Source organism: Podarcis pityusensis (assembly GCF_964106645.2).
Source record: "Podarcis pityusensis genome assembly, chromosome: 14".
Lineage (NCBI taxonomy): Eukaryota > Metazoa > Chordata > Lepidosauria > Squamata > Lacertidae > Podarcis > Podarcis pityusensis.
The window spans coordinates 47,473,275-47,491,723 of record NC_138039.1 but is presented as its reverse complement, the minus strand read 5'-3'; the positions used below and the strand labels follow the sequence as shown (position 1 = coordinate 47,491,723).

At 46.1% G+C, this 18,449-nt stretch overlaps 2 protein-coding genes across 3 annotated transcripts in view; one reads left to right on the top strand and one right to left on the bottom strand.

Annotated features, from left to right (window-relative positions):
- Nucleotides 1–18,449, top strand: part of PRTG (protogenin) — an 81,862-nt gene that overhangs the window by 42,790 nt on the left and 20,623 nt on the right. For both annotated transcript variants that reach the window (XM_080981456.1, XM_080981457.1), the window contains exons 9-11: nt 934–1,098; nt 1,307–1,612; nt 2,082–2,270. In XM_080981456.1, coding sequence (XP_080837582.1) covers nt 934–1,098; nt 1,307–1,612; nt 2,082–2,270 — 660 coding nt within the window. The remainder of the gene's footprint in view (nt 1–933; nt 1,099–1,306; nt 1,613–2,081; nt 2,271–18,449) is intronic.
- LOC308463240 (uncharacterized protein) lies at nt 13,330–14,170 on the bottom strand. The gene is made up of 2 exons (XM_080981434.1): nt 14,040–14,170; nt 13,330–13,961 (listed from the first exon to the last, which is right to left on the bottom strand). Exon 2 carries the CDS (start codon nt 13,864–13,866, stop codon nt 13,522–13,524), a length of 345 nt encoding a protein of 114 aa, XP_080837560.1. The 5' UTR covers nt 13,867–13,961; nt 14,040–14,170; the 3' UTR covers nt 13,330–13,521.

Below are 18,449 nucleotides of genomic sequence, written 5' to 3'. Positions count from 1 at the left end.
GTTCTTAGGAGGGGAGGCTTAAACTGCTTCAAGGAGCGAGGTTTGTGGGTTTTTGTTTTTTTCACAAAGTTGACAAGCAATTTGGCATGAATTGTGCATCAAGGAAGGGCCTCTGGCTGCCGCCACCAGCTGCTTTCTGCTTTAGAGCTTTGCTGTATAGGAATGAAGCAGGACAAAGCCCCCACCAAGCCTACCATGCATTTATGGGGCACGTTTGGATGTAAATTGCTGCACTCATTAAGGAGGAAAAGCATGTTTTAAACTAATCCTTGTTGCTCTGTCCCTGAACTAAAACAGGTACACAGTCCTGTGTGCACCAAACAGAACAAATCTATTCACAGGATCATTTGAGTTAAAATGGGGAGCCAGGGGTCCAGAGCATCTTCGTTTTGATTTGGTTGGTGTTTTTAAGCAGCTACAGCAGAGCACTCACCACCCCAGAGTCCAAAATGAGAGGGGCCATAAAGCAGGAGATCCAGAGGCTGTGATGGCTCCCCTCTTGTGCCTTCCTGCTTTCTCTTCACAGTTTGTTGTGGTTTAGTTTTCTGAATGGTGTTTTTGAGCTGAATCAGCACATCCACAGAGAGCCTTCTGTTCAGCACATCCCAAAGCCCCATGTTCTGTAGCAAGGCACAGTTTGGTAGCATGAAACTGCTTTCACTCAGACTACAAAAGAAACCCCATTCTGACCCAGTCCGAATATTTTTCTCAGAAATGCCCCATTTTTAGTGGTTGGACTTACTTCCAAGTAAGAATGCCACCTTGTAGTTCAATCCTAAACCTCACTACATACAAGGAAATCTCCCTGATTTATTCTTGCCTGGCTTAGGGCGATTTACCAGGTAAATGTTGATAAGATTGCAGCCTTAAACATATAATCCTGTAGAGAGGTTTCAGGTGCATTTGTTTCTGTAAATTCTTTCTGCATTCCAGGTTTAAATAATGAAGAATATCAAGTTGTTATTGGAAACGACACAACACATTATATTATTGACGACTTGGAGCCTGCCAGCAACTACACCTTTTACATAGTGGCCTACATGCCGATGGGAGCTAGCCAAATGTCTGACCATGTGACACAACACACCCTGGAAGACAGTAAGTTCTTTTTAAAAAAAAATACTTATATCCTGCCTTTCCCCTGACAGGGACTCAAGGTGCATTTTAAAGCTAAAATAGAAATAGCTAAAAACCGAAAAAGCAACAATTAAAAAACAATTAAAGTGTCTGTGAGAGACAGAACGAGAGACTTATCCTGTTATATCAGAGGGAAAACTGTTCTTCTTTCTGCTTCTCCTCCTCTTAGTCCCTCTGAGGGCTCCTGAGATCAGCTTGACAAGCCAAAGCCCCACAGATATTCTCATCTCCTGGCTGCCGATTCCAGCCAAGTACCGGCGAGGCCAGGTCGTCTCGTTCCGCTTGTCATTTCGACTCAGCACCGAGAGCACCGTCCAGGTTCTGGAGCTCCCAGGCACGACCTACGAACACCTTTTAGGGGGCCTGAAGCCCGACAGCATCTATTTGGTTCGTATCTCTGCAGCAACTCGGATTGGCTGGGGAGAGGCCTCCCTGTGGACTTCTCATCACACGCCGAAAGCCACGAGTGTCAAAGGTGTGTCATCTTTTCAATTTAATATATGCCCAAATAATGGACCTTTCAACTGAAGTCACTGCAGAACATCTCTAGCAAGCTAACCTGAATTGCCCCTGGTGTCCTTTCCTTTGAAGCGTTGTCCTTGCAGCCCTGTGGCTCAACTGAAGTTTATATTTGCTGCTTCATGAACTCATTTCACCTGCATTTTATGATATGGGGCATTAGTTTTGCACAGACTTTGCACTGGCTCTGTAGGCTGTGTAGCAGTGGGTGTGATGCACTGGACCTCCCAGGGGTTTTACAGGAAGGGAAGAGCCGTGGCTCAGTGATGGTGTGTGGGAGAAACTCCCTGGCATTTCCAAGCATGCCTGAGAGAGACATTTCCAGGCTGAGCCAGGTGGGTTAATGGCCTGACTCAAGATAAGGCAGCTTCCTTGTTTTCTGCTTGTTCCTCCAATGTAAATAACAACTCCCCTTCTTTTCCTAGCACCAAAATCTCCTGAGCTGCGTCTGGAACCCCTGAACTGCACAACGATCATGGTGAGCTGGCAAAAAGATTTGGAAGACACTGCAGCCATCCAGGGCTACAAATTGTACTACAAGGAGGAAGGCCAGCAAGAAAATGGACCTATCCTGCTAGAGGCCAGTGACTTGACACACACCATCAGTGGCCTGGGTGAGTTTGCACACAGCTTCTGCCTTCTGTATTTCTGAAGGAGAAGCCACACTCATTTCACAGTAGAAGTGAGGGGCAAAGCTTTTTGTTAGAGCCACTCCTGTGATGATGGAGAGATTCCCCTTTAAATGCATGTGGAGTCACTTGCCGCCCCTCAGAAGGAATGACTGGATTGAATTGCTTAAATATGGGGCAGCTCAGAGGTTATCTAAAAGCTGGTTTTCTTCTTGCATGTTGTTGTTTAGTCGTTTAGTCGTGTCCGACTCTTCGTGACCCCATGGACCAGAGCACGCCAGAACACTGTCCAACCATCTCGTCCTCTGTCGTCCCCTTCCCCTTGTGCCCTCCATCTTTCCCAACATCAGGGTCTTTTCCAGGGAGTCTTCTCTTCTCATGAGGTGGCCAAAGTATTGGAGTCTCAGCTTCACGATCTGTCCTTCCAGTGAGCACTCAGGGCTGATTTCCTTCAGAATGGATAGGTTTGATCTTCTTGCATACAGAGGGACAATTAAGAGTCGCCTGTACTGGAAGGCCTTTGATCTGTGAGGGTTGCTATGCTCTATTCCTTAAAAATTCCCTATCCTGAGGTTGATTCAGCTAAATACCTCTGCTGTGATGGGTAGTATTTGTGGCTTTTCTCCTGCAACTGGTTAATTTAATGGTTTTATTAGCCACTTTGAATATAGTTTATGCATAAAAATGATATAAATAAATATGTTCCTGAATGTTGACATTTACCTAGGATTGTAGGGGACCCACAGAGAAATGCCGAAAATATTTCTACCCTGATTTTTTTTTTTTTTGTATTTATTACTTGATTTATATATCCTCCCTTATGATGCAGTTATTCCATCAATACAATGTTCAAAATTGAATAAGTGGTGGTGGTGATGAAGGCATGATCTGGTAGACACTGTATACTTGGAGTTCCCAAAAACTCTTGACAAAGTACCACACCAAGGATTCCTGAGTCCTCTTGTGGATCAGGAATTGGCTAAGAAACAGGAAGCAGACAAAAGGAACAAATGGACAGTTCTCCTCATGAAGGGATATAGAATGTGGGGTCCTCCAAATATTGGTATTGGGACAGGCGCTTTTTATCTTATTAATTAATGTTTTTAGCAATATTTTGGCTAAGTGTCTGATGGTGCCAACTTGTTTAGCGTGATAAAAATGAAAGGGGATTGCAAGGCATTCCAAAAGGATCTTTCTGAACTGGGCGGATGGCTCTCTTACTCATTAAGATAGCAAATGTGATCCAGTGCAAGCAATTGTGAATTGATGCATGTCGGAGGTAAAACTTCACATACATGTTCATGGGGTCTGAACTGGCAGTGACTGACCAGCAAAGAGGTCTTGGGGTCACAGTGTATAGCTCAATGAATATGTTGACCCATTTTGCAGCAGCTGTGAAAAGGGCAAATTCCATATTTGGGATCATTGTGGCTTATCACTAAGCACATAAATTTATCCCCTACCTAGGATGATTAGGAAAGGAATCTAAATAAAAGTTTTTCTCTATCTCTCAACATTCTCAAAACTGGAACCATCCAATAAAGAAGAGTGGTTGGAAGTTCTGGACAGTCAAAAGGAAGTCTTCTGTCTTGATGTTATGTCTTCTATGTTCCTATATCTTTAAAGCTATTTTGACTGAAATCTAAATAAGTAGCTGGGTCTAGTGTGATAACTTGGAATAGAAAGGAGAAAAAGAGCACTAAGGAACTCCCTGTCTTTAAGGTGCCAGAAAGGGATTTCCTCCCCACCTTGGGGCTGGGATGAGACTAGATGATTGACTGAATTGTCAGAATTAAATCATCACCGCAGCCAGGTCAACTGGCTTCTTTATGACACTTAGATCCCCCCTTCCTCATGTGTTATTACTCCAGAAGCAAGAGATATTTTTAGACAGAGCAACTGCCAAGTCTTCTCAGTGGGTCAGGGTCCATATGTGGTCCTTTCAAGACAGAGGGCTTCTGGCAGCAGGATGGGACCCATTGAGCGCAGACCAGAACACAAAAGGATCAGCAGTGGCTCAGTCAAAGAAGGGATGCCTCTTCTTTTAAGATGTCGTTGATCTGTCTTTGGACAGTGTATCCTGCTGAAAGCATGCGGATTCAGACTGGCACACCTGGTTTTCCTTATTGCAGAGCATTTCAGAGCCTGGCTGATTTGGCTCAGGTGTTGCACAGAAGGCTGCAAAATAAACCGGGTTTTTTAGAATCAATGGTCAGTGAAATGGCACAGGTGAAGCGTCATAGTAAAACAGGCTGGGATAATCATTTAAGGATTAATGTTGTCACTGCAGTTGTGGCTGCTTAGCAAATGCCCTCTAATGCAAAATGCAACATGAGCCGGTGTAGTTGTGTTGTCACATTGGCTATGAAGTGCCTGCTCCAATACCATGAAGTCTCTCCCGACATGCATGTGTGCTGGTCACCTAGCGTGTTTCAGAAATGGTGTCACTGCTGGAAAGCTTTGTCCACCGGTGGTGCTCCCTCTCTCCAGCTCAGCTTCCCACAGAGCAGCCTGACTGTGGTTGTTAAATTACACAAGCGTATATCACTAGTTCCTAGATCCATTTTTGTTTTGATGGCAACCTGTGAAAGGAAGAATTCATATTAGGGGTTACACTTCATGCTGTCATGTAGCTGCACCTTGGAATCCAGATGATGTCACAACAGAACCAGTGATGTCATTTTCAGATTGCACTTCCCAACTTGCAGAGGGCCACCCATGTTGGTCTGTAGCAGCAAGCACCAGAAAGGAACGTAAAGGCCTAGCAGGATTTATTAGGACAGAAACCTTTGTGGACAGTCATCAGGCTCATGAAGCAATGTTCTCAAGTGGCAGGCAGGTATACTCAAGTATACCCGCAAGGTGAAGGTGACCCAGAAACTACAACTAATCCAGAATGCAGCAGCTAGACTGGTGACTGGGGGCGGCCACCGAGACCACATAACACCAGTCTTGAAAGACCTACATTGGCTCCCAGTACGTTTCCGAGCACAATTCAAAGTGTTGGTGTTGACCTTTAAAGCCCTAAACGGCCTCGGCCCAGTATGCCTGAAGGAGCGTCTCCACTCCCATCGTTCTGCCCGGATGCTGAGGTCCAGCGCCGAGGGCCTTCTGGTGGTTCCCTCGTTGCGAGAAGCAAAGCTACAGGGAACCAGGCAGAGGGCCTTCTTGGTAGTGGCGCCCGCCCTGTGGAACGCCCTCCCATCAGATGTCAAAGAGATAAACAACTACCTGACATTCAGAAGACATGTGAAGGCAGCCCTGTTCAGGGAAGTTTTTAATGTGTGACATTTTAGTGTATTTTTGGTCTTTGTTGGAAGCTGCCAAGACTGGCTGGGGAAACCCAGCCAGATGGGCAGGGTACAAATAAATTATTATTATTATTATTATTTATTATCTGCCTGCATGCATGTGGAACAACTTCAGCAAAATTACTGGTGCCTTTGATCTGGATTAACTGGTGCAAGGATTGCAATTATGATGCTGCTATCAGACTGTCTGCTCTCGCAGCATTCCCAGTTATTCGTGTGGCAGAATTAGGAATCTCTGGGTTCTTTGTTGCTGCCCTCTGTGACATTTTCTCCCCCTCACCTCCACCACATGCTGTCAGACCAGATCTTGTCTCTGGGTGTTTGAGTCTCTCCTTTGTGCCCACTGTTTATTTTTTAACAGAATTTTTCGGCATGCTTTCTCTTTTGCACCCCACCCCCTGTGTCAGTGGGACTAATAAACACAGCAGCCGTGTTCTGGGCTGCTCTTCTCCAAATAAATATATTGGCACACTTAGTGACATTTATGTCACAACTTTCCCTTTCCCCACACACATTTATTTTTCTGCAGGATATGCACACACATATCCACCCCTGCTTCCTGCTCCAGTGTAAAATTCCGTCCCTGTTGCCACTTGGCTTTCCTGCAGGAGCTGACTCTGTGGAGCATGCCTTGCATTTTTGCCCCTAATTTTAATCCTTCTCGCTCCACGCTTTGCAGAGAAACTCCCCTGTTGTGGCACTTGGCACATGTCTTCCTCCAGCTTTTGTTTCTGTAATATTCTCCAGATATTTCTTGGCTTCCTGTGGGTGTTTGTTTGTTTGTTTGTTTGTTGGGAAGGATCTCTGGTGTGCAGCAAAGTGTGGAAGCCAAACCAAACAAGAAAGGACACACAGCGCCCATTTTCATAAGTTCTTAATACATCTTCAAGCAACCTTCCTGGGCTAGTCTGCAGTTTGGAGGAAGAAGGTTGTGGATGCTTTGGAGGTAGAGGACTTAGCAGGCAGCAGGGGAACTGTTTGCCTCGCGTTCTCAGGGACAGAGTTGGGGGAATGCTGGACATTTGGGGTTGGAGGTTATTTGAGGGTGAGATAGGAGAGAATTGGAGCTTCAAGAGGGGGAGATTAAAGGTAGAGTTTTGGAGTGGCAAAACCTGTACTACCTGTGGATTATGCTTTGAAATGGTTTTGAAGGTTTCTTGAGTACCTTCTGGAGATCTTTAGGATGGTTTCTGACTCTTCTCCCTGCCCTCTAAAAGAACTGTGCTGCCTTTAAGATAATATCCTAGCAAATGCCACTGTGCTCACACAAGGCGATGAAGGAAGGGGGAAGCTGGGGCTCTCTTATCACCTTACTCAAAAGAAGCAGCCTGGGCAGTGCAGAGGTCAACCACCTCTGCCTTCCTCTGACCCTTTTGACTGTTTTCCTGGAGAACTCCAGGAATTCACTCTCTGGGTACTCAGGACAGGATAGGCTCTGTGTCTTGTGCTTTAACCTAATGGTGGCTGCTTCCTTTGTGCTGCAAGAATTATGCCAGTTGGCTTGAGTAAAGCTTCTAGCGGTGACCCTGGGCTCATGCTGGATATTCTAGTCCCACAGATGCCTCAGTTTAAGTTTTTCACCAGTTTAAGTTTCCTTAAGGCACATGCTGAAGAAGGCTTTGCATAGGGGGAAATGCAGTGGTGTATGCTTGGCTAGCACATTTGCTATCTATTGTGAAAAGTAGCCCTGATAGCCATAACAACAACAACAACACTTAATATATAATACAATACAATATAATATTATTTATAACCCCACCCATCTGGCTGGGTTCCCCCATATCTAAAAACATAATAAAAACATCAAGTGTTAAAAACCTCCCAATACTTCAGCCTTCAGATGTCTTCTAAAAGTTGTGTAATTCTTTATCTCCTTGACATCTGAAGGGAGGGCGCCACTACTGAGAAGACCCTCTGCCTGGTTCCCTGTAACTTTGCTTCTCGCAGTGAGGTAATCAGCAGAAGACCCTTGGAGGAGGACCTCAGTGTCCGGGCTGAGCGATGGGGGTGAAGACGCTCCTTCAGGTATACTGAAGGTATACATCACATGGTGTGTGATGGCTTGAGATTCAGGTTTGAATGAAGGAAATCCGGGTTCAAACCTCTTTTCAGCCCTGCAGCTATCTGGGTGGCCTTGGGCCAAATGTGCTTCTCTCTGTTTAACCTGAGCTGTGAGTTAAGCTGTGGCTCTGTGTTCTGGGGGAAGAAGGGCAGCCGCCCTCAACTTTTTGCCATTTGTACCATCCCGTCTGAAGTGATAGAGCAGCCTCCAGGGGAGTCTAGCTGCAAAATGTCTTGGGGAACCTGATGAATCAGCAGCTGGGGACCAACAGCAGTACCTGGGCAGTGTGACGGAGTGAGAGCAGCTTCACTCTTCCTTTGGGAAGCAACCACACAACCCTATAACAGCACTGAGAAATGGAAAGGCCCAGCAAAACAACACCCTCACATGGAAAAGTTGTTGTGAACACTGCATTCATGGCTTTCAATGGAAAGGGTCCTCTTTCTTCTCTCCCCCCAATCCCACCAGTACAGTGGCCTATATTTTCTGTTGGTAAGAATCTGTTTGTAAGAATCCCAGCTTGAATTAATCTCAGTGCCCCCAAGTTGTGAAAAACTGAACATGATGAATTCCCACTGTAGGGAATTTGTAGGATACGGAAGAGGTAAGGTGATATCTGTGGGACTCCCCATTTGATAGAACCCGCCCCAGTTTCTGTTGACCTCCACATTCTCTGCCCCAGGCTGGCCTGAGGTTGGGCTTTTGCAGCTAAAGTAAACGTAGACATAGCCAAACGTCTGTCTTGCTTTTAAAGAAACACTACAGGAAATCTTTGCACTAGAGGCAGCTAGTAGTTTGTGTTGCCGAAGAAGAGAAGGACATCTTGCTGCTCTTGGGAGGAAGTTCACCATGTGTTAGTGGAGAGTTTGGCTGACCAGAACAATAAATATTGTGATCCTCTGGTTACTGCTTGCACTTGGGCAGGTATTTACTTTCTCTGATTCCATCCTTATATTAAACTTCTGTGGGAAGAGGTTTTTTTTTCCTGTTCCAGGAAAACTAGTGGAAAGTATTGTTAAAGATAAAATGACCTAGCATATAGAAGAATAAGCCTTACTGAAGCAGAGTTAGCACGGCTTCTCCAAGGGTAAATCCTGTTTCAATAGTTCCTTGAGAATGTCAGCAAGTATATCAATAGAGGTGATCCAGTTAACATAGCGTAGTACAGCTTTCAAAAAGCTTCCAACAAGCTTTCTCACCAAAGACTCTTTAGTAAACTTAGCAGTCATAAAGGTAAAGGTAAAGGGACCCCTGACCATTAGGTCCAGTCATGGCCGACTCTGGGGTTGCGGCGCTCATCTCGCTTTATTGGCCAAGGGAGCCGGCGTACAGCTTCCGGGTCATGTGGCCAGCATGACTAAGCCGCTTCTGGTGAACCAGAGCAGCGCACGCAACTGGTTAAATAAAAAGAAGCAGAGTAGGAGTAAATATACTCTGAATGGAGAGATGTAGACACTACATGCAGGATAATTCTGTCAGTTGCTACTAGCCATGATGGCTGTGTTCCATCTGCACTGCTGGAGGCAGCATGACATGCCCCTGAATACGAGTTGTTGGGACTTGCAAGTGGGGTGAGTTCAGATCCTGCTCCCAGGCTTCCCACGATGGGCATTTGGTAGGAGTCTGAGAACAGGATCTTGGACTAGATGGATCCCTTTTGTTCTGATCCTGCTGCTGCAGGACTTCTCTTAGGTTCTCATGAGATCAACTGGCTCAAGGTTCTGGCACACAAGCCAGGCCAAGCATTGAATAAGGACCAAGGTGCTAGTTCAGGACTTGCATTTTCTGCCTCAGCTGCAGGACTGCTTAAAGAAAGTTGTCTCAAGCAGTGTGTTTGCTTTGTTACATCACATGCAACTTATCCTAGGGCACAAGCTACTGGGATGCACCCACAGGCCAGCTCCATCCAAATGACTTCTCCTTATGCATTCCTCCCCCTTCATTGCAACAAGGCTCAGAAAGGGGAGTGTCCTAGACGATCTCCAAATAGCTATGATGCTTGCACAGATGCCCTACTCAGTATTTGAGCAGCTAAGTTGATTACCAGCTGAACCAGTAAATCCCAGAGAGCTTTGGTGGTGTTTTTCAGAAGCTGGCAGGTGCCCTGAACTTTAATTAAAGCCTTGCATAAAATTTGAAGGCCAATAGAGTTAAAACAAAGAATTATTAAGAGTAGAATATTGCAGTGCATCCAGCAAGAAAACAGCCTTTCCTCACACTCTGGTGATCATAGACAAAACTGGCTTTTTCCAGAATGCATGAAAGTGAAAAAAACTCACCAAAACCCTGGGAAGATGAAGATTCCCAACCATAGAAGCTCCATTCCTTCTGCCTTTCCAGGTCTGCTCACATCTTCATGGAATGGGGTGCAAACACTCTAGTAATAGGGTGATGGGGAGGTAGAGATGCGAGATTGGTGATTGTGGGTCTGCTCCTCAGTTGACAGGCAAGGAGGCAGCAGCTTGACTTGGCAGCCGCCCTTTTGAACTAGCAAAGCAAGGACTCATCCACACATGCTTGTTTAATCCTTGAGGATTGGCATGTGTGAGTGAGCCCCCTTTGCAGATAAAGATCTACACGTGGGCAAATGAAAAGAGCTGTCTGGGTGAAATAGTTGGGACCTTGTTGATACGGTGCCCCCTGTAGCTGTGCCAAATAATTGAGATTTTGTGCATTTTTGCATTTGAGTACATGTTTCGGTTGTCTTAAAAACAAAATGGAACAACCAAGTGTGACTGTGGTTTTTCTTTCTTTCTTTTGCTTGGGATATGTGGCCAAACTGTTGGGGTTGACTAAGGTCTTTGGTTGTGTGGCGGCAAGCAAAACTAAGAATCACTTCAGGGTCTGTTCCATGCAGGAATTTGCATATATTTAATTCCATCTGCAATGGATGCAATCATGGGGCAGGCTGAAATGTTAAGCCCATGCTAGGGAGTAAATTTATTTTTTATTTAATTTATGTTAAAATATTGTGTACCACTTTTCATTTAAAAAGCTCAAAGCAGTTTACAATATACATTGCCTCCCCAATTAATAGCAATAAATAAGAACAATTGAAACATCCAGTTAACACCTATTTTCAGCAATTACAGCAGCCCAGACACAAAAAGAACTCAGTATCAACAGTCAGGAGGCAGCCTAGTAAAGAGAAAAGATATTTAAATGTCTGCAACACCACTACATCTTTGCCAGTCCCACTGAATTCAGTGGACCTTGCTTCTGAGTGTGTAGGTTAGCATTACAAATGTGTTTGTTACAAGTGCATCTGTGATGCTGAAAAACCGTCCACCAAGCTTTCCAAATGTCCCTGTAATGAAAATGACACACTTCTAGGCTATTACTGAATTAAGTAGCAAACAATATATTGCCCCTCAGTACTTTGGAATTATTTGCAGCTCCTTGCAAGGAGGAAAAGAAAAGTTGTTTTCCATTCTCCTTGAACAGACTTATTTGCATTTGTAGTTGTAGATATGAAGGGCCTTATTCCTGGGTGTTTTTGCTTGTGAAGCCCAATAAACAGAGAATTAAACTATGTTGCCCAGAGATAAGTCCCATCCTTTTCAGTCCTGATTTGAAAAGCAGTGGCTTTTGAAGAAGGCTTAGAGGGAACTCGGGTCCTGTTCAAGGAAATTAAATCAACATTGTCTATTAATCATACCGTGTGTCAACCCCCACCCCCTCCCAGTGAATGTGAGGGACCATTAGATGTGTGAGGTCTCTAAAGATCTGACCAAGTCAAATGGGAAGAAGGTTTCAAGAAAAGGGAAAAAAGAGGCCGCCATTAGCACATGAAAGAGAGTTTGGGGTGAAAAGAACAAGAGAGAGAGAGAGAGAGAGAGAGAGAGAGAGAGAGCCCTACTTGGGTGTGGGTGTCTGTTTTTAACTTTGTTTAGTTAACAGAAATCACAATACTCAAAGCGTAAAGTCCTATGATAGTTTTCAATCAAATGTTGCTGCTCTCCAGGAACCGATGCATGAAGAGTAAACATTCCGCATTTGGGAGGCTGAGGCTAAGAAGCCGGATTTTTTGGTGCAAACCTTTTAGTCCCCACAACCCAACACATGCCTCCTCTCTGAGTACAGTGGTACCCCTGGTTACGCACTTAATTCGTTCTGGAGGTCCATTCTTAACCTGAAACTGTTCTTAACCTGATGCACCACTTTAGCTAAAGGGCCTCCCGCTGCTGCCGCACCACCGGAGCACAATTTCTGTTCTCATCCTGAAGCAAAGTTCTTAACCCGAGGTACTATTTCTGGGTTAGCAGAGTCTGTAACCTGAAGCGTATGTAACCCGAGGTACCACTGTATGTGTGTGTGCGTGGCCAGAAATGTATATTCTTCCCCTGTTTACCCCTTTCTCCTATTCCTAACTCCCTCACCCCTAAAGTCTCCATCCCCCGGGGAGGCGGGTAACCTGTTGAGACCCACAGTGGAGCCAAGCCAAGAGTAGGTCGAGCCAGAGTCACCTTCCCCGCTGTCTTGCCCCCACCCACATGCTCTTGCAATCCATGCATGCCTTTGATTTGATTCTCTTGCAATGCACACATTTCAGCCAGCCATTTTCTCTCCCATACACATACACCCCCCCCACATGCACAGTATTTTGCACCATCCATTCACCACAGAAGTGCTTTCTCACACACATACCCCCCTCTCTCAACCATCCACCCACCCCTCTTCCCTCCTCAGCTGCATCCCTTTCTTGCCCCACCCATGAGGAAATTAGCCTTAGCACACTAGTGCCAATAGAAACTTTTTTCTAAACCTCTCTGCGATGGAGGGGTGAAGTGGGGCACTGTGGCTTAAACCACTGAGCCTTTTGGGGTTGCCGATCAGCGGTTTGAATCCATACAATGGTGGTGAGCTCCTGTTTCTTTGTCCCAGTTTCTGCCAACCTAGCAGTTCAAGAGCACACCAGTGCAAATAGATAAATAGGTACCGCTGCAGCGGGAAAGTAAATGGCGTTTCCGTACGCTCTGGTTTCCGTCACGGTGTTCCGTTGCACCAGAAGCAGTTTAGTCATGCTGGTCACATGACCTGGAGAGCCGTCTGTGGACGAACGTCAGCTCCCTCGGCCTAAAAGCGGAGATGAGTGCCACACCCCACTGTCGAATTTGACTGGACTTAACCATCCAGGGGTCTTTTACCTTTATTTACCTTTTACCCAATGGATTGCAGCACTCAGGGTGTGAATGGCCAAATTGAAGGAGGAGAGGTCCTTTGGTGCCACAGGAGTATGTGTGAGGGGCTCAGTTTCTTTGAAACACTCTGAAGTTTGGTGCATGTTGCCTCTTTGCTTTCCAGTCCTTGGCAGGGGATTGGGCAGGCAAACATGGGCATAGCCAAGATTTATATTGGAGGGGCAGGTATTTTTGGGGGGGTCAGAACCAAGTTATCTGTGATGCAGTTGGTCAGTTCAGTCTTTTTTTTTATTTACTTGATTTGAGGGAGGCAGCTCTGACATGCAGGCAAAGCAGCCCCTGTACCATATTGTGTGAACGATGGAGACTCTTTAAGAGTACAGTGGTGCCTCGCAAGATGAAATTAATTCGTTTTGCGAGTTTTTTCGTCTTGCGAATTTTTCGTCTTGCGAAGCACGGTTTCCCATAGGAATGCATTGAAAATCAATTAATGCCTTCCTGTGGTCAAAAAAAGTCCAAACAAAGCCAAATTTGGTACAAAAAGAGTTTATTAAGTGCTCTTTAAAGTCACACATACTGTAAAGAGCATTTCAAAAATTGAAGGAACAATAATTTAAGTTTCTAAACATGACAGAAAAGCATTTAAAAATCACCAAAGTGTACTGTACATACATTTTCTAAGACTCTGGGGGACAACTCGAAGAAGGTTCCTCTTCCACTCTTTACTTCTTGCTGAAGAACCTGTCCATGGTCTGCTGCTTCATCTGCCTTTTCAGCACCTCCCTGAAAGACGACATGACCCTCGTATCAAAAGTGTTCGCAAGGTCACATGTCAGGTCCTTGTCAGGGTGGTGCCGCTGTGCAAAAGCCTGCACATCTTTCCACTTCTGGCAAATGTCCCTCAGTTCTTTGGAGGACAGCCGTTCCTCAGTTGCTTCCTCCTCTTCCAGTGAGGCCTGCTCCTGCGCAGCCTCTGCCTGCAGTTCGACCAGCTCCTGGGTGGTCAGCTCGTGGTCGTGCTCCTCCACCAGCTCGCTGACGTCCTCCTCTGTGACCTCCAGGCCCATGGTCCTCCAAAAGAAGTTTTGGAAAAGCTTCAAAAATCACCAAAGTCTTCAAAAACCTCAAAAAAGGCTACCACACCGCGTGCTATGAGTTGCTCCTCGAAGTCAAGTCGCAACTGCACCTCTTCAAGCAATGCACCCTGGGTATTAACGGTTTTAAGAAAAAGGAAACAAACTTGCAAGACGTTTTCGTCTTGCGAAGCAAGCCCATAGGGAAATTTGTCTTGCGAAGCAACTCAAAAAACGAAAAACTCTTTCGTCTTGCAAGTTTTTCGTCTTGCGAGGCATTCGTCTTGCGAGGCATCACTGTACAGTGGTGCCTTGTGTTACGGATGGGATCCATACCGGAGGCCCGTCTGGAACATGAAATGCCCACAACTCGAAGCGCTGTGTCTGCGCAGGCACGCAGCGCGATTTGTCGCTTCTGCACATACGCGAGCGGTGAAACCCGGAAGTAACCCATTCCAGGACTTCTGGGTTGCTGCGGTACATAATGCGAAAGGACACAACATGAAGCGGACGCAACACGAGGTCTGACTGTAATAAAACGCTGCTGTGGCCTGGAACTAGGTGTGTGCAGTGCAGCTGAAAGGGACTAAGACTGTGGGTTGCATGAGGACGTTCCATCCACCTTGGCAACTGCCCATAAAAACTAGGCCAGAGTAAGACTAGGATGATGTCAGAAGACTCCAGGGGTCCTATTTGTTGACAGATTTTGAGGGTGAGCTGTGAGATTATTTGGGCTCTGGGTGTGAAAGCCAGCAAGGCCAATGGCCAGGGGTGTTTGGAATTGTTCCATGTCAAGGGCCACAGGTGCCCCACCCCTGAATATTGAGCCAGGTGGGCCAATTGGTCTGACACCGTTTGCAACTTGTGTTTCTGTTTAGCTGGGTTTTCTTGGTGGAAAATCTGCTGTGCATTGTCCCAAGGGGAATTCTAGGGTTACAATCCTGTGGTGTCAGGAAGAGTGTCTTCCTTCTCTTGTCTGTGTGTTCAAAATGGACTAATGGCATCTGGGGCACTGAAGCATCCGGATGGGCTGGCTTGTACAAATCCACATGCCACATCCATTTGCCCATCCATCCTCTTTATCCTCCTAATGCAGCAAATTGCTTTATAGGTAATAGGTGAAGCATGTCGTCCCCCCAGAGCAGGACTGAAACAGCAAGTGCCTTTGTAAGCTGTCTGCCTGATCTGCAGCCCAGAACGCCTGGAAGGGCCGGGCTTCTTGGCAAGTCTTCAGCCTGCAGATGGCTTTGCAATGAAAGCTTGCCCCTTGCTGCAGTGCAAGGAATGATAGATGGTGTTTTCATTTTGCTGCTCCAAGGGGTCAAAGTGCCATCAAGGGCTCATGACAGCCCAACAGAGAAATGTTAGTTCTGAAAGGAAATTTATTTCATAGCTCTAGGGGAAGTTTTGGGGGCCCTGAATGGATTCTCTCAGTCAGTGTGTAAAAATGTATTATTGTTCATAAGATAACGCTGTGTGCCCTGTGCTTGACTGTAGCTGTTGCTGTGTGACAGCCACTAAAACAGATGCTAAAACAAATTTTGTAGCATCTTCTCATGGTTGCTGTTGAGAAGCTTTTTAGAGGGATTATCTCAGTCAGAGGATGAATGAAGAGCCCAGGAATTATTTCTGCTCTTTCTTTATCTGTGGAGTCCTGTTCTCTGGAATTCACTTAGAATCATAGAATTCTAGAGTTGGAAGGGACCCTGAGGGTCATCTATTCCAACCCCTGCAATGCAGGAATTTCAGCTAAAGCATCCATGACAGGTGGCCACCCAACCTCTGCTTAAAAACCTCCCAACAAAGAAAAGTCCACTACCTTCCGAGGGAGACCGTTCCACTGCCAAACAGCTTTTACTGTCTGAAAGTTCTTCCTGTTGTTTACTGAGAATCTCCTTTCTTGTAATTTGAACCCATTGCTTCAGGTCCTACCTTCTGGAGCAAGCGGAAAACAAGCTTGCTCCATCTCCTATGTAACCACTGTTCAGATGGCTATCATATCACCTCTCAGTCTTTTCTCCAGGCTAAACATACCCAACTCCTTCAACCATTCCTCATCAGGCTTGGTTTCCAGACACTTTATCATCCTGGTCACCTTGACATTTGCCTGGCTAATCTGGGGGAAGAAGCTGCTTTGTCCCCACTTTTCAGGCAAGGCCACCGTGGGGTTCCAGTGCACCAACACACTTGCTGAGGTCTTTCTGTGAACAAAGAGCTGTGCTCTGGGCATGGCAAACTCATATGGTGCAGGTGTGCTTTGGGTAGCAAGGACATGACCCCTAAACAGGGGTCAGCAAACCTTTTCAGCAGGGGGCTGGTCCACTGTCCCTCAGACCTTGTGGGGGGCCGGACTTTATTTTTTTGGGGAAAATGAACAAATTCCTATGCCCCACAAATAACCCAGAGATGCATTTTAAATAAAGGGACAGATTCTACTCATTTAAAACTGCAGGCTGGATTTAGAAGGCGATTGGGCCAAATCCGGCCCCTGGGCCTTAGTTTGCCTACCCATGGCTTAAGTGAGCCAGTGTGCTCCTTTCAGGTGGGTGGTTTGATTATCATGTGCAGTCGGGTTCTGCAGATAATTTTCTTTATAGTCATACCTCGGGTTGAAGTAGCTTCGGGTTGAGTGTTTTCGGGTTGCGCTCCGTGGCGACCTGGAAGTAACGAAACGCGTTACTTCCTGGTTTCGCTGCTTGCGCATGCGCAGACGCTCAAAATGACATCACACGCATGCGCTCGAGTGGCGAGTCGCGACCCTCGCACTCGCAGACGCGGGTTGCGTTCGCTTCAGGATGCGAATGGGGCTCCGGAATGGATCCCGTTTGCATCCAGAGGTACCACTGTACCAGCTTCCTGTTGGAAGTATCCTGCTGCATGATATTGCTATAGACGCACACCTCCAGACATTTATTTATTTTATTTTTTGCAAAAGGTTGGTGGGTGAAACAAGACTCGATGTCTTGCCTGCCCCCCTGCCGCAAGGCAGCTTCTTCAGCTATTACATTCTGATGAGGTTTTGTCACGGAAAAGTTGCTCACATAACACAGGACTAAAATGTGTTTTCCCTTGATTGTGGAGACTGGCCAGGAGTCCAGGGGCTCCTCCCCTCCCCCCTCCACCCCGAGGTGGCCTCCTTTTCTCTGTAATTCCATTTAAATGATTGTTGTCTACGAGGTGAGTTTTAGGGGCCATCGTCTCATCTTACAAAGCAGAGCCAGTGAACTGTGCTCAATCCTTTGGGCAGCAACAAAAGGGAGGAAGGGCTCCTGGCAGCGAGAGCAAGTGCCAAGGGGTCCAGATTAGAGGATGGCAAAAAGAAGATGCCAGAAGCCTGCTGCAAAGTCAGATTTTTTTAAGGCAAACCCAAATTGCCTTTTGTCAGGCAAACCATCATTTAGATTTGGACTCAGAACCATGGCAGGAGCTTCCAGATGCCCAGGCAAAGCTTGTCTGCCTGGCTCTGCTTGTCATTAGCTCAGCAGCACTCATGTTCCTTTGGTGCAGGAGCCCCTGGAGGTGGAGCAATGGCTATAAATTATTATTATTATTATTATTATTATTAAGAAGAAGAAGAAGAAGAAGAAGAAGAAGATTTACTCACCCATCAATTGATGGTCCCAGGACAGGTCACATTAAAATACAACATTAAAAATAGTTTATTAAAACACAATCACAAAAGTAAGGTGGGTCCTAAAAATATACACCTCAAGTGTCAAAAGCCAGGGTAAAGAGGTGTGTCTTCAGAATTCTCCAGAAGCTGTACAATGAAGGTTCCAGGTGCACCTCTGTGGTGGGAGGGAGTTCCACAGCTTAGGGGCCACCACGGAGAAGGCCCTTTCCTAGGCTACCATACACACACACAGACACACCTATGCCTACACCTACACCTCTGAGGGTGGAAGAACTAAGACGAGAGCACACTTTGCCAATCTCTGCACCCAAGAGGGTCTGTAGGGAAGGAGGCGTTCTTTCAGATATTTCTGATCTGTCAATTCAGACCTTACGTGAGCCAGTTAGTGCACACACGGCGGGCAAAGCTGCTTCAGACCATGACTTCTGATTCTGCTTGGCTGGCTGGCTGCAAACCATTGTTAACCAATTCAGACACCAACCAAACCATAGTTACGTTACCACTAGTGGTCGTTTGACATAATGTTTGGACAAAGCCAATATTCCTGGGGCTCTACCCCACTCCTCACCCCCAATGCATGCCTTTATATATTTTAGCCCAGAACTGGGACAGTTTCAGAGGCTTTTGAGCTGTGTTGCTGACCCCCAACTTCCCATCCCTGATCTAACCACCACACCTGTTTTAAGAAAGTTGCTTGCAACTTCAGAAGCACAGCTAAAATTAATATAAAATAAAATAAACTTCTACCTCAAGCGGAATTGCCATGCAGGGTCTTCATTCATCTGTTTTCATCCCTCTCCCCCCCCCCACCCTGATTTGCGGTACTTCACTTGGAAATCAGGCCTTGCTGCCCCAGGGAGGCCTCTCTTCTCCCTCTCCCCCCCCTCTCCTTTTTCCAGGGATGTGGACAGTAAGAGCAGTGATGTTTTTACTGCCAGCCCAC

What these genes read in the sequence shown, in the direction of transcription:
- LOC308463240 (XM_080981434.1), bottom strand. Translation starts at nt 13,866, where the DNA reads ATGGGCCTGGAGGTCACAGAGGAGGACGTCAGCGAGCTGGTGGAGGAG.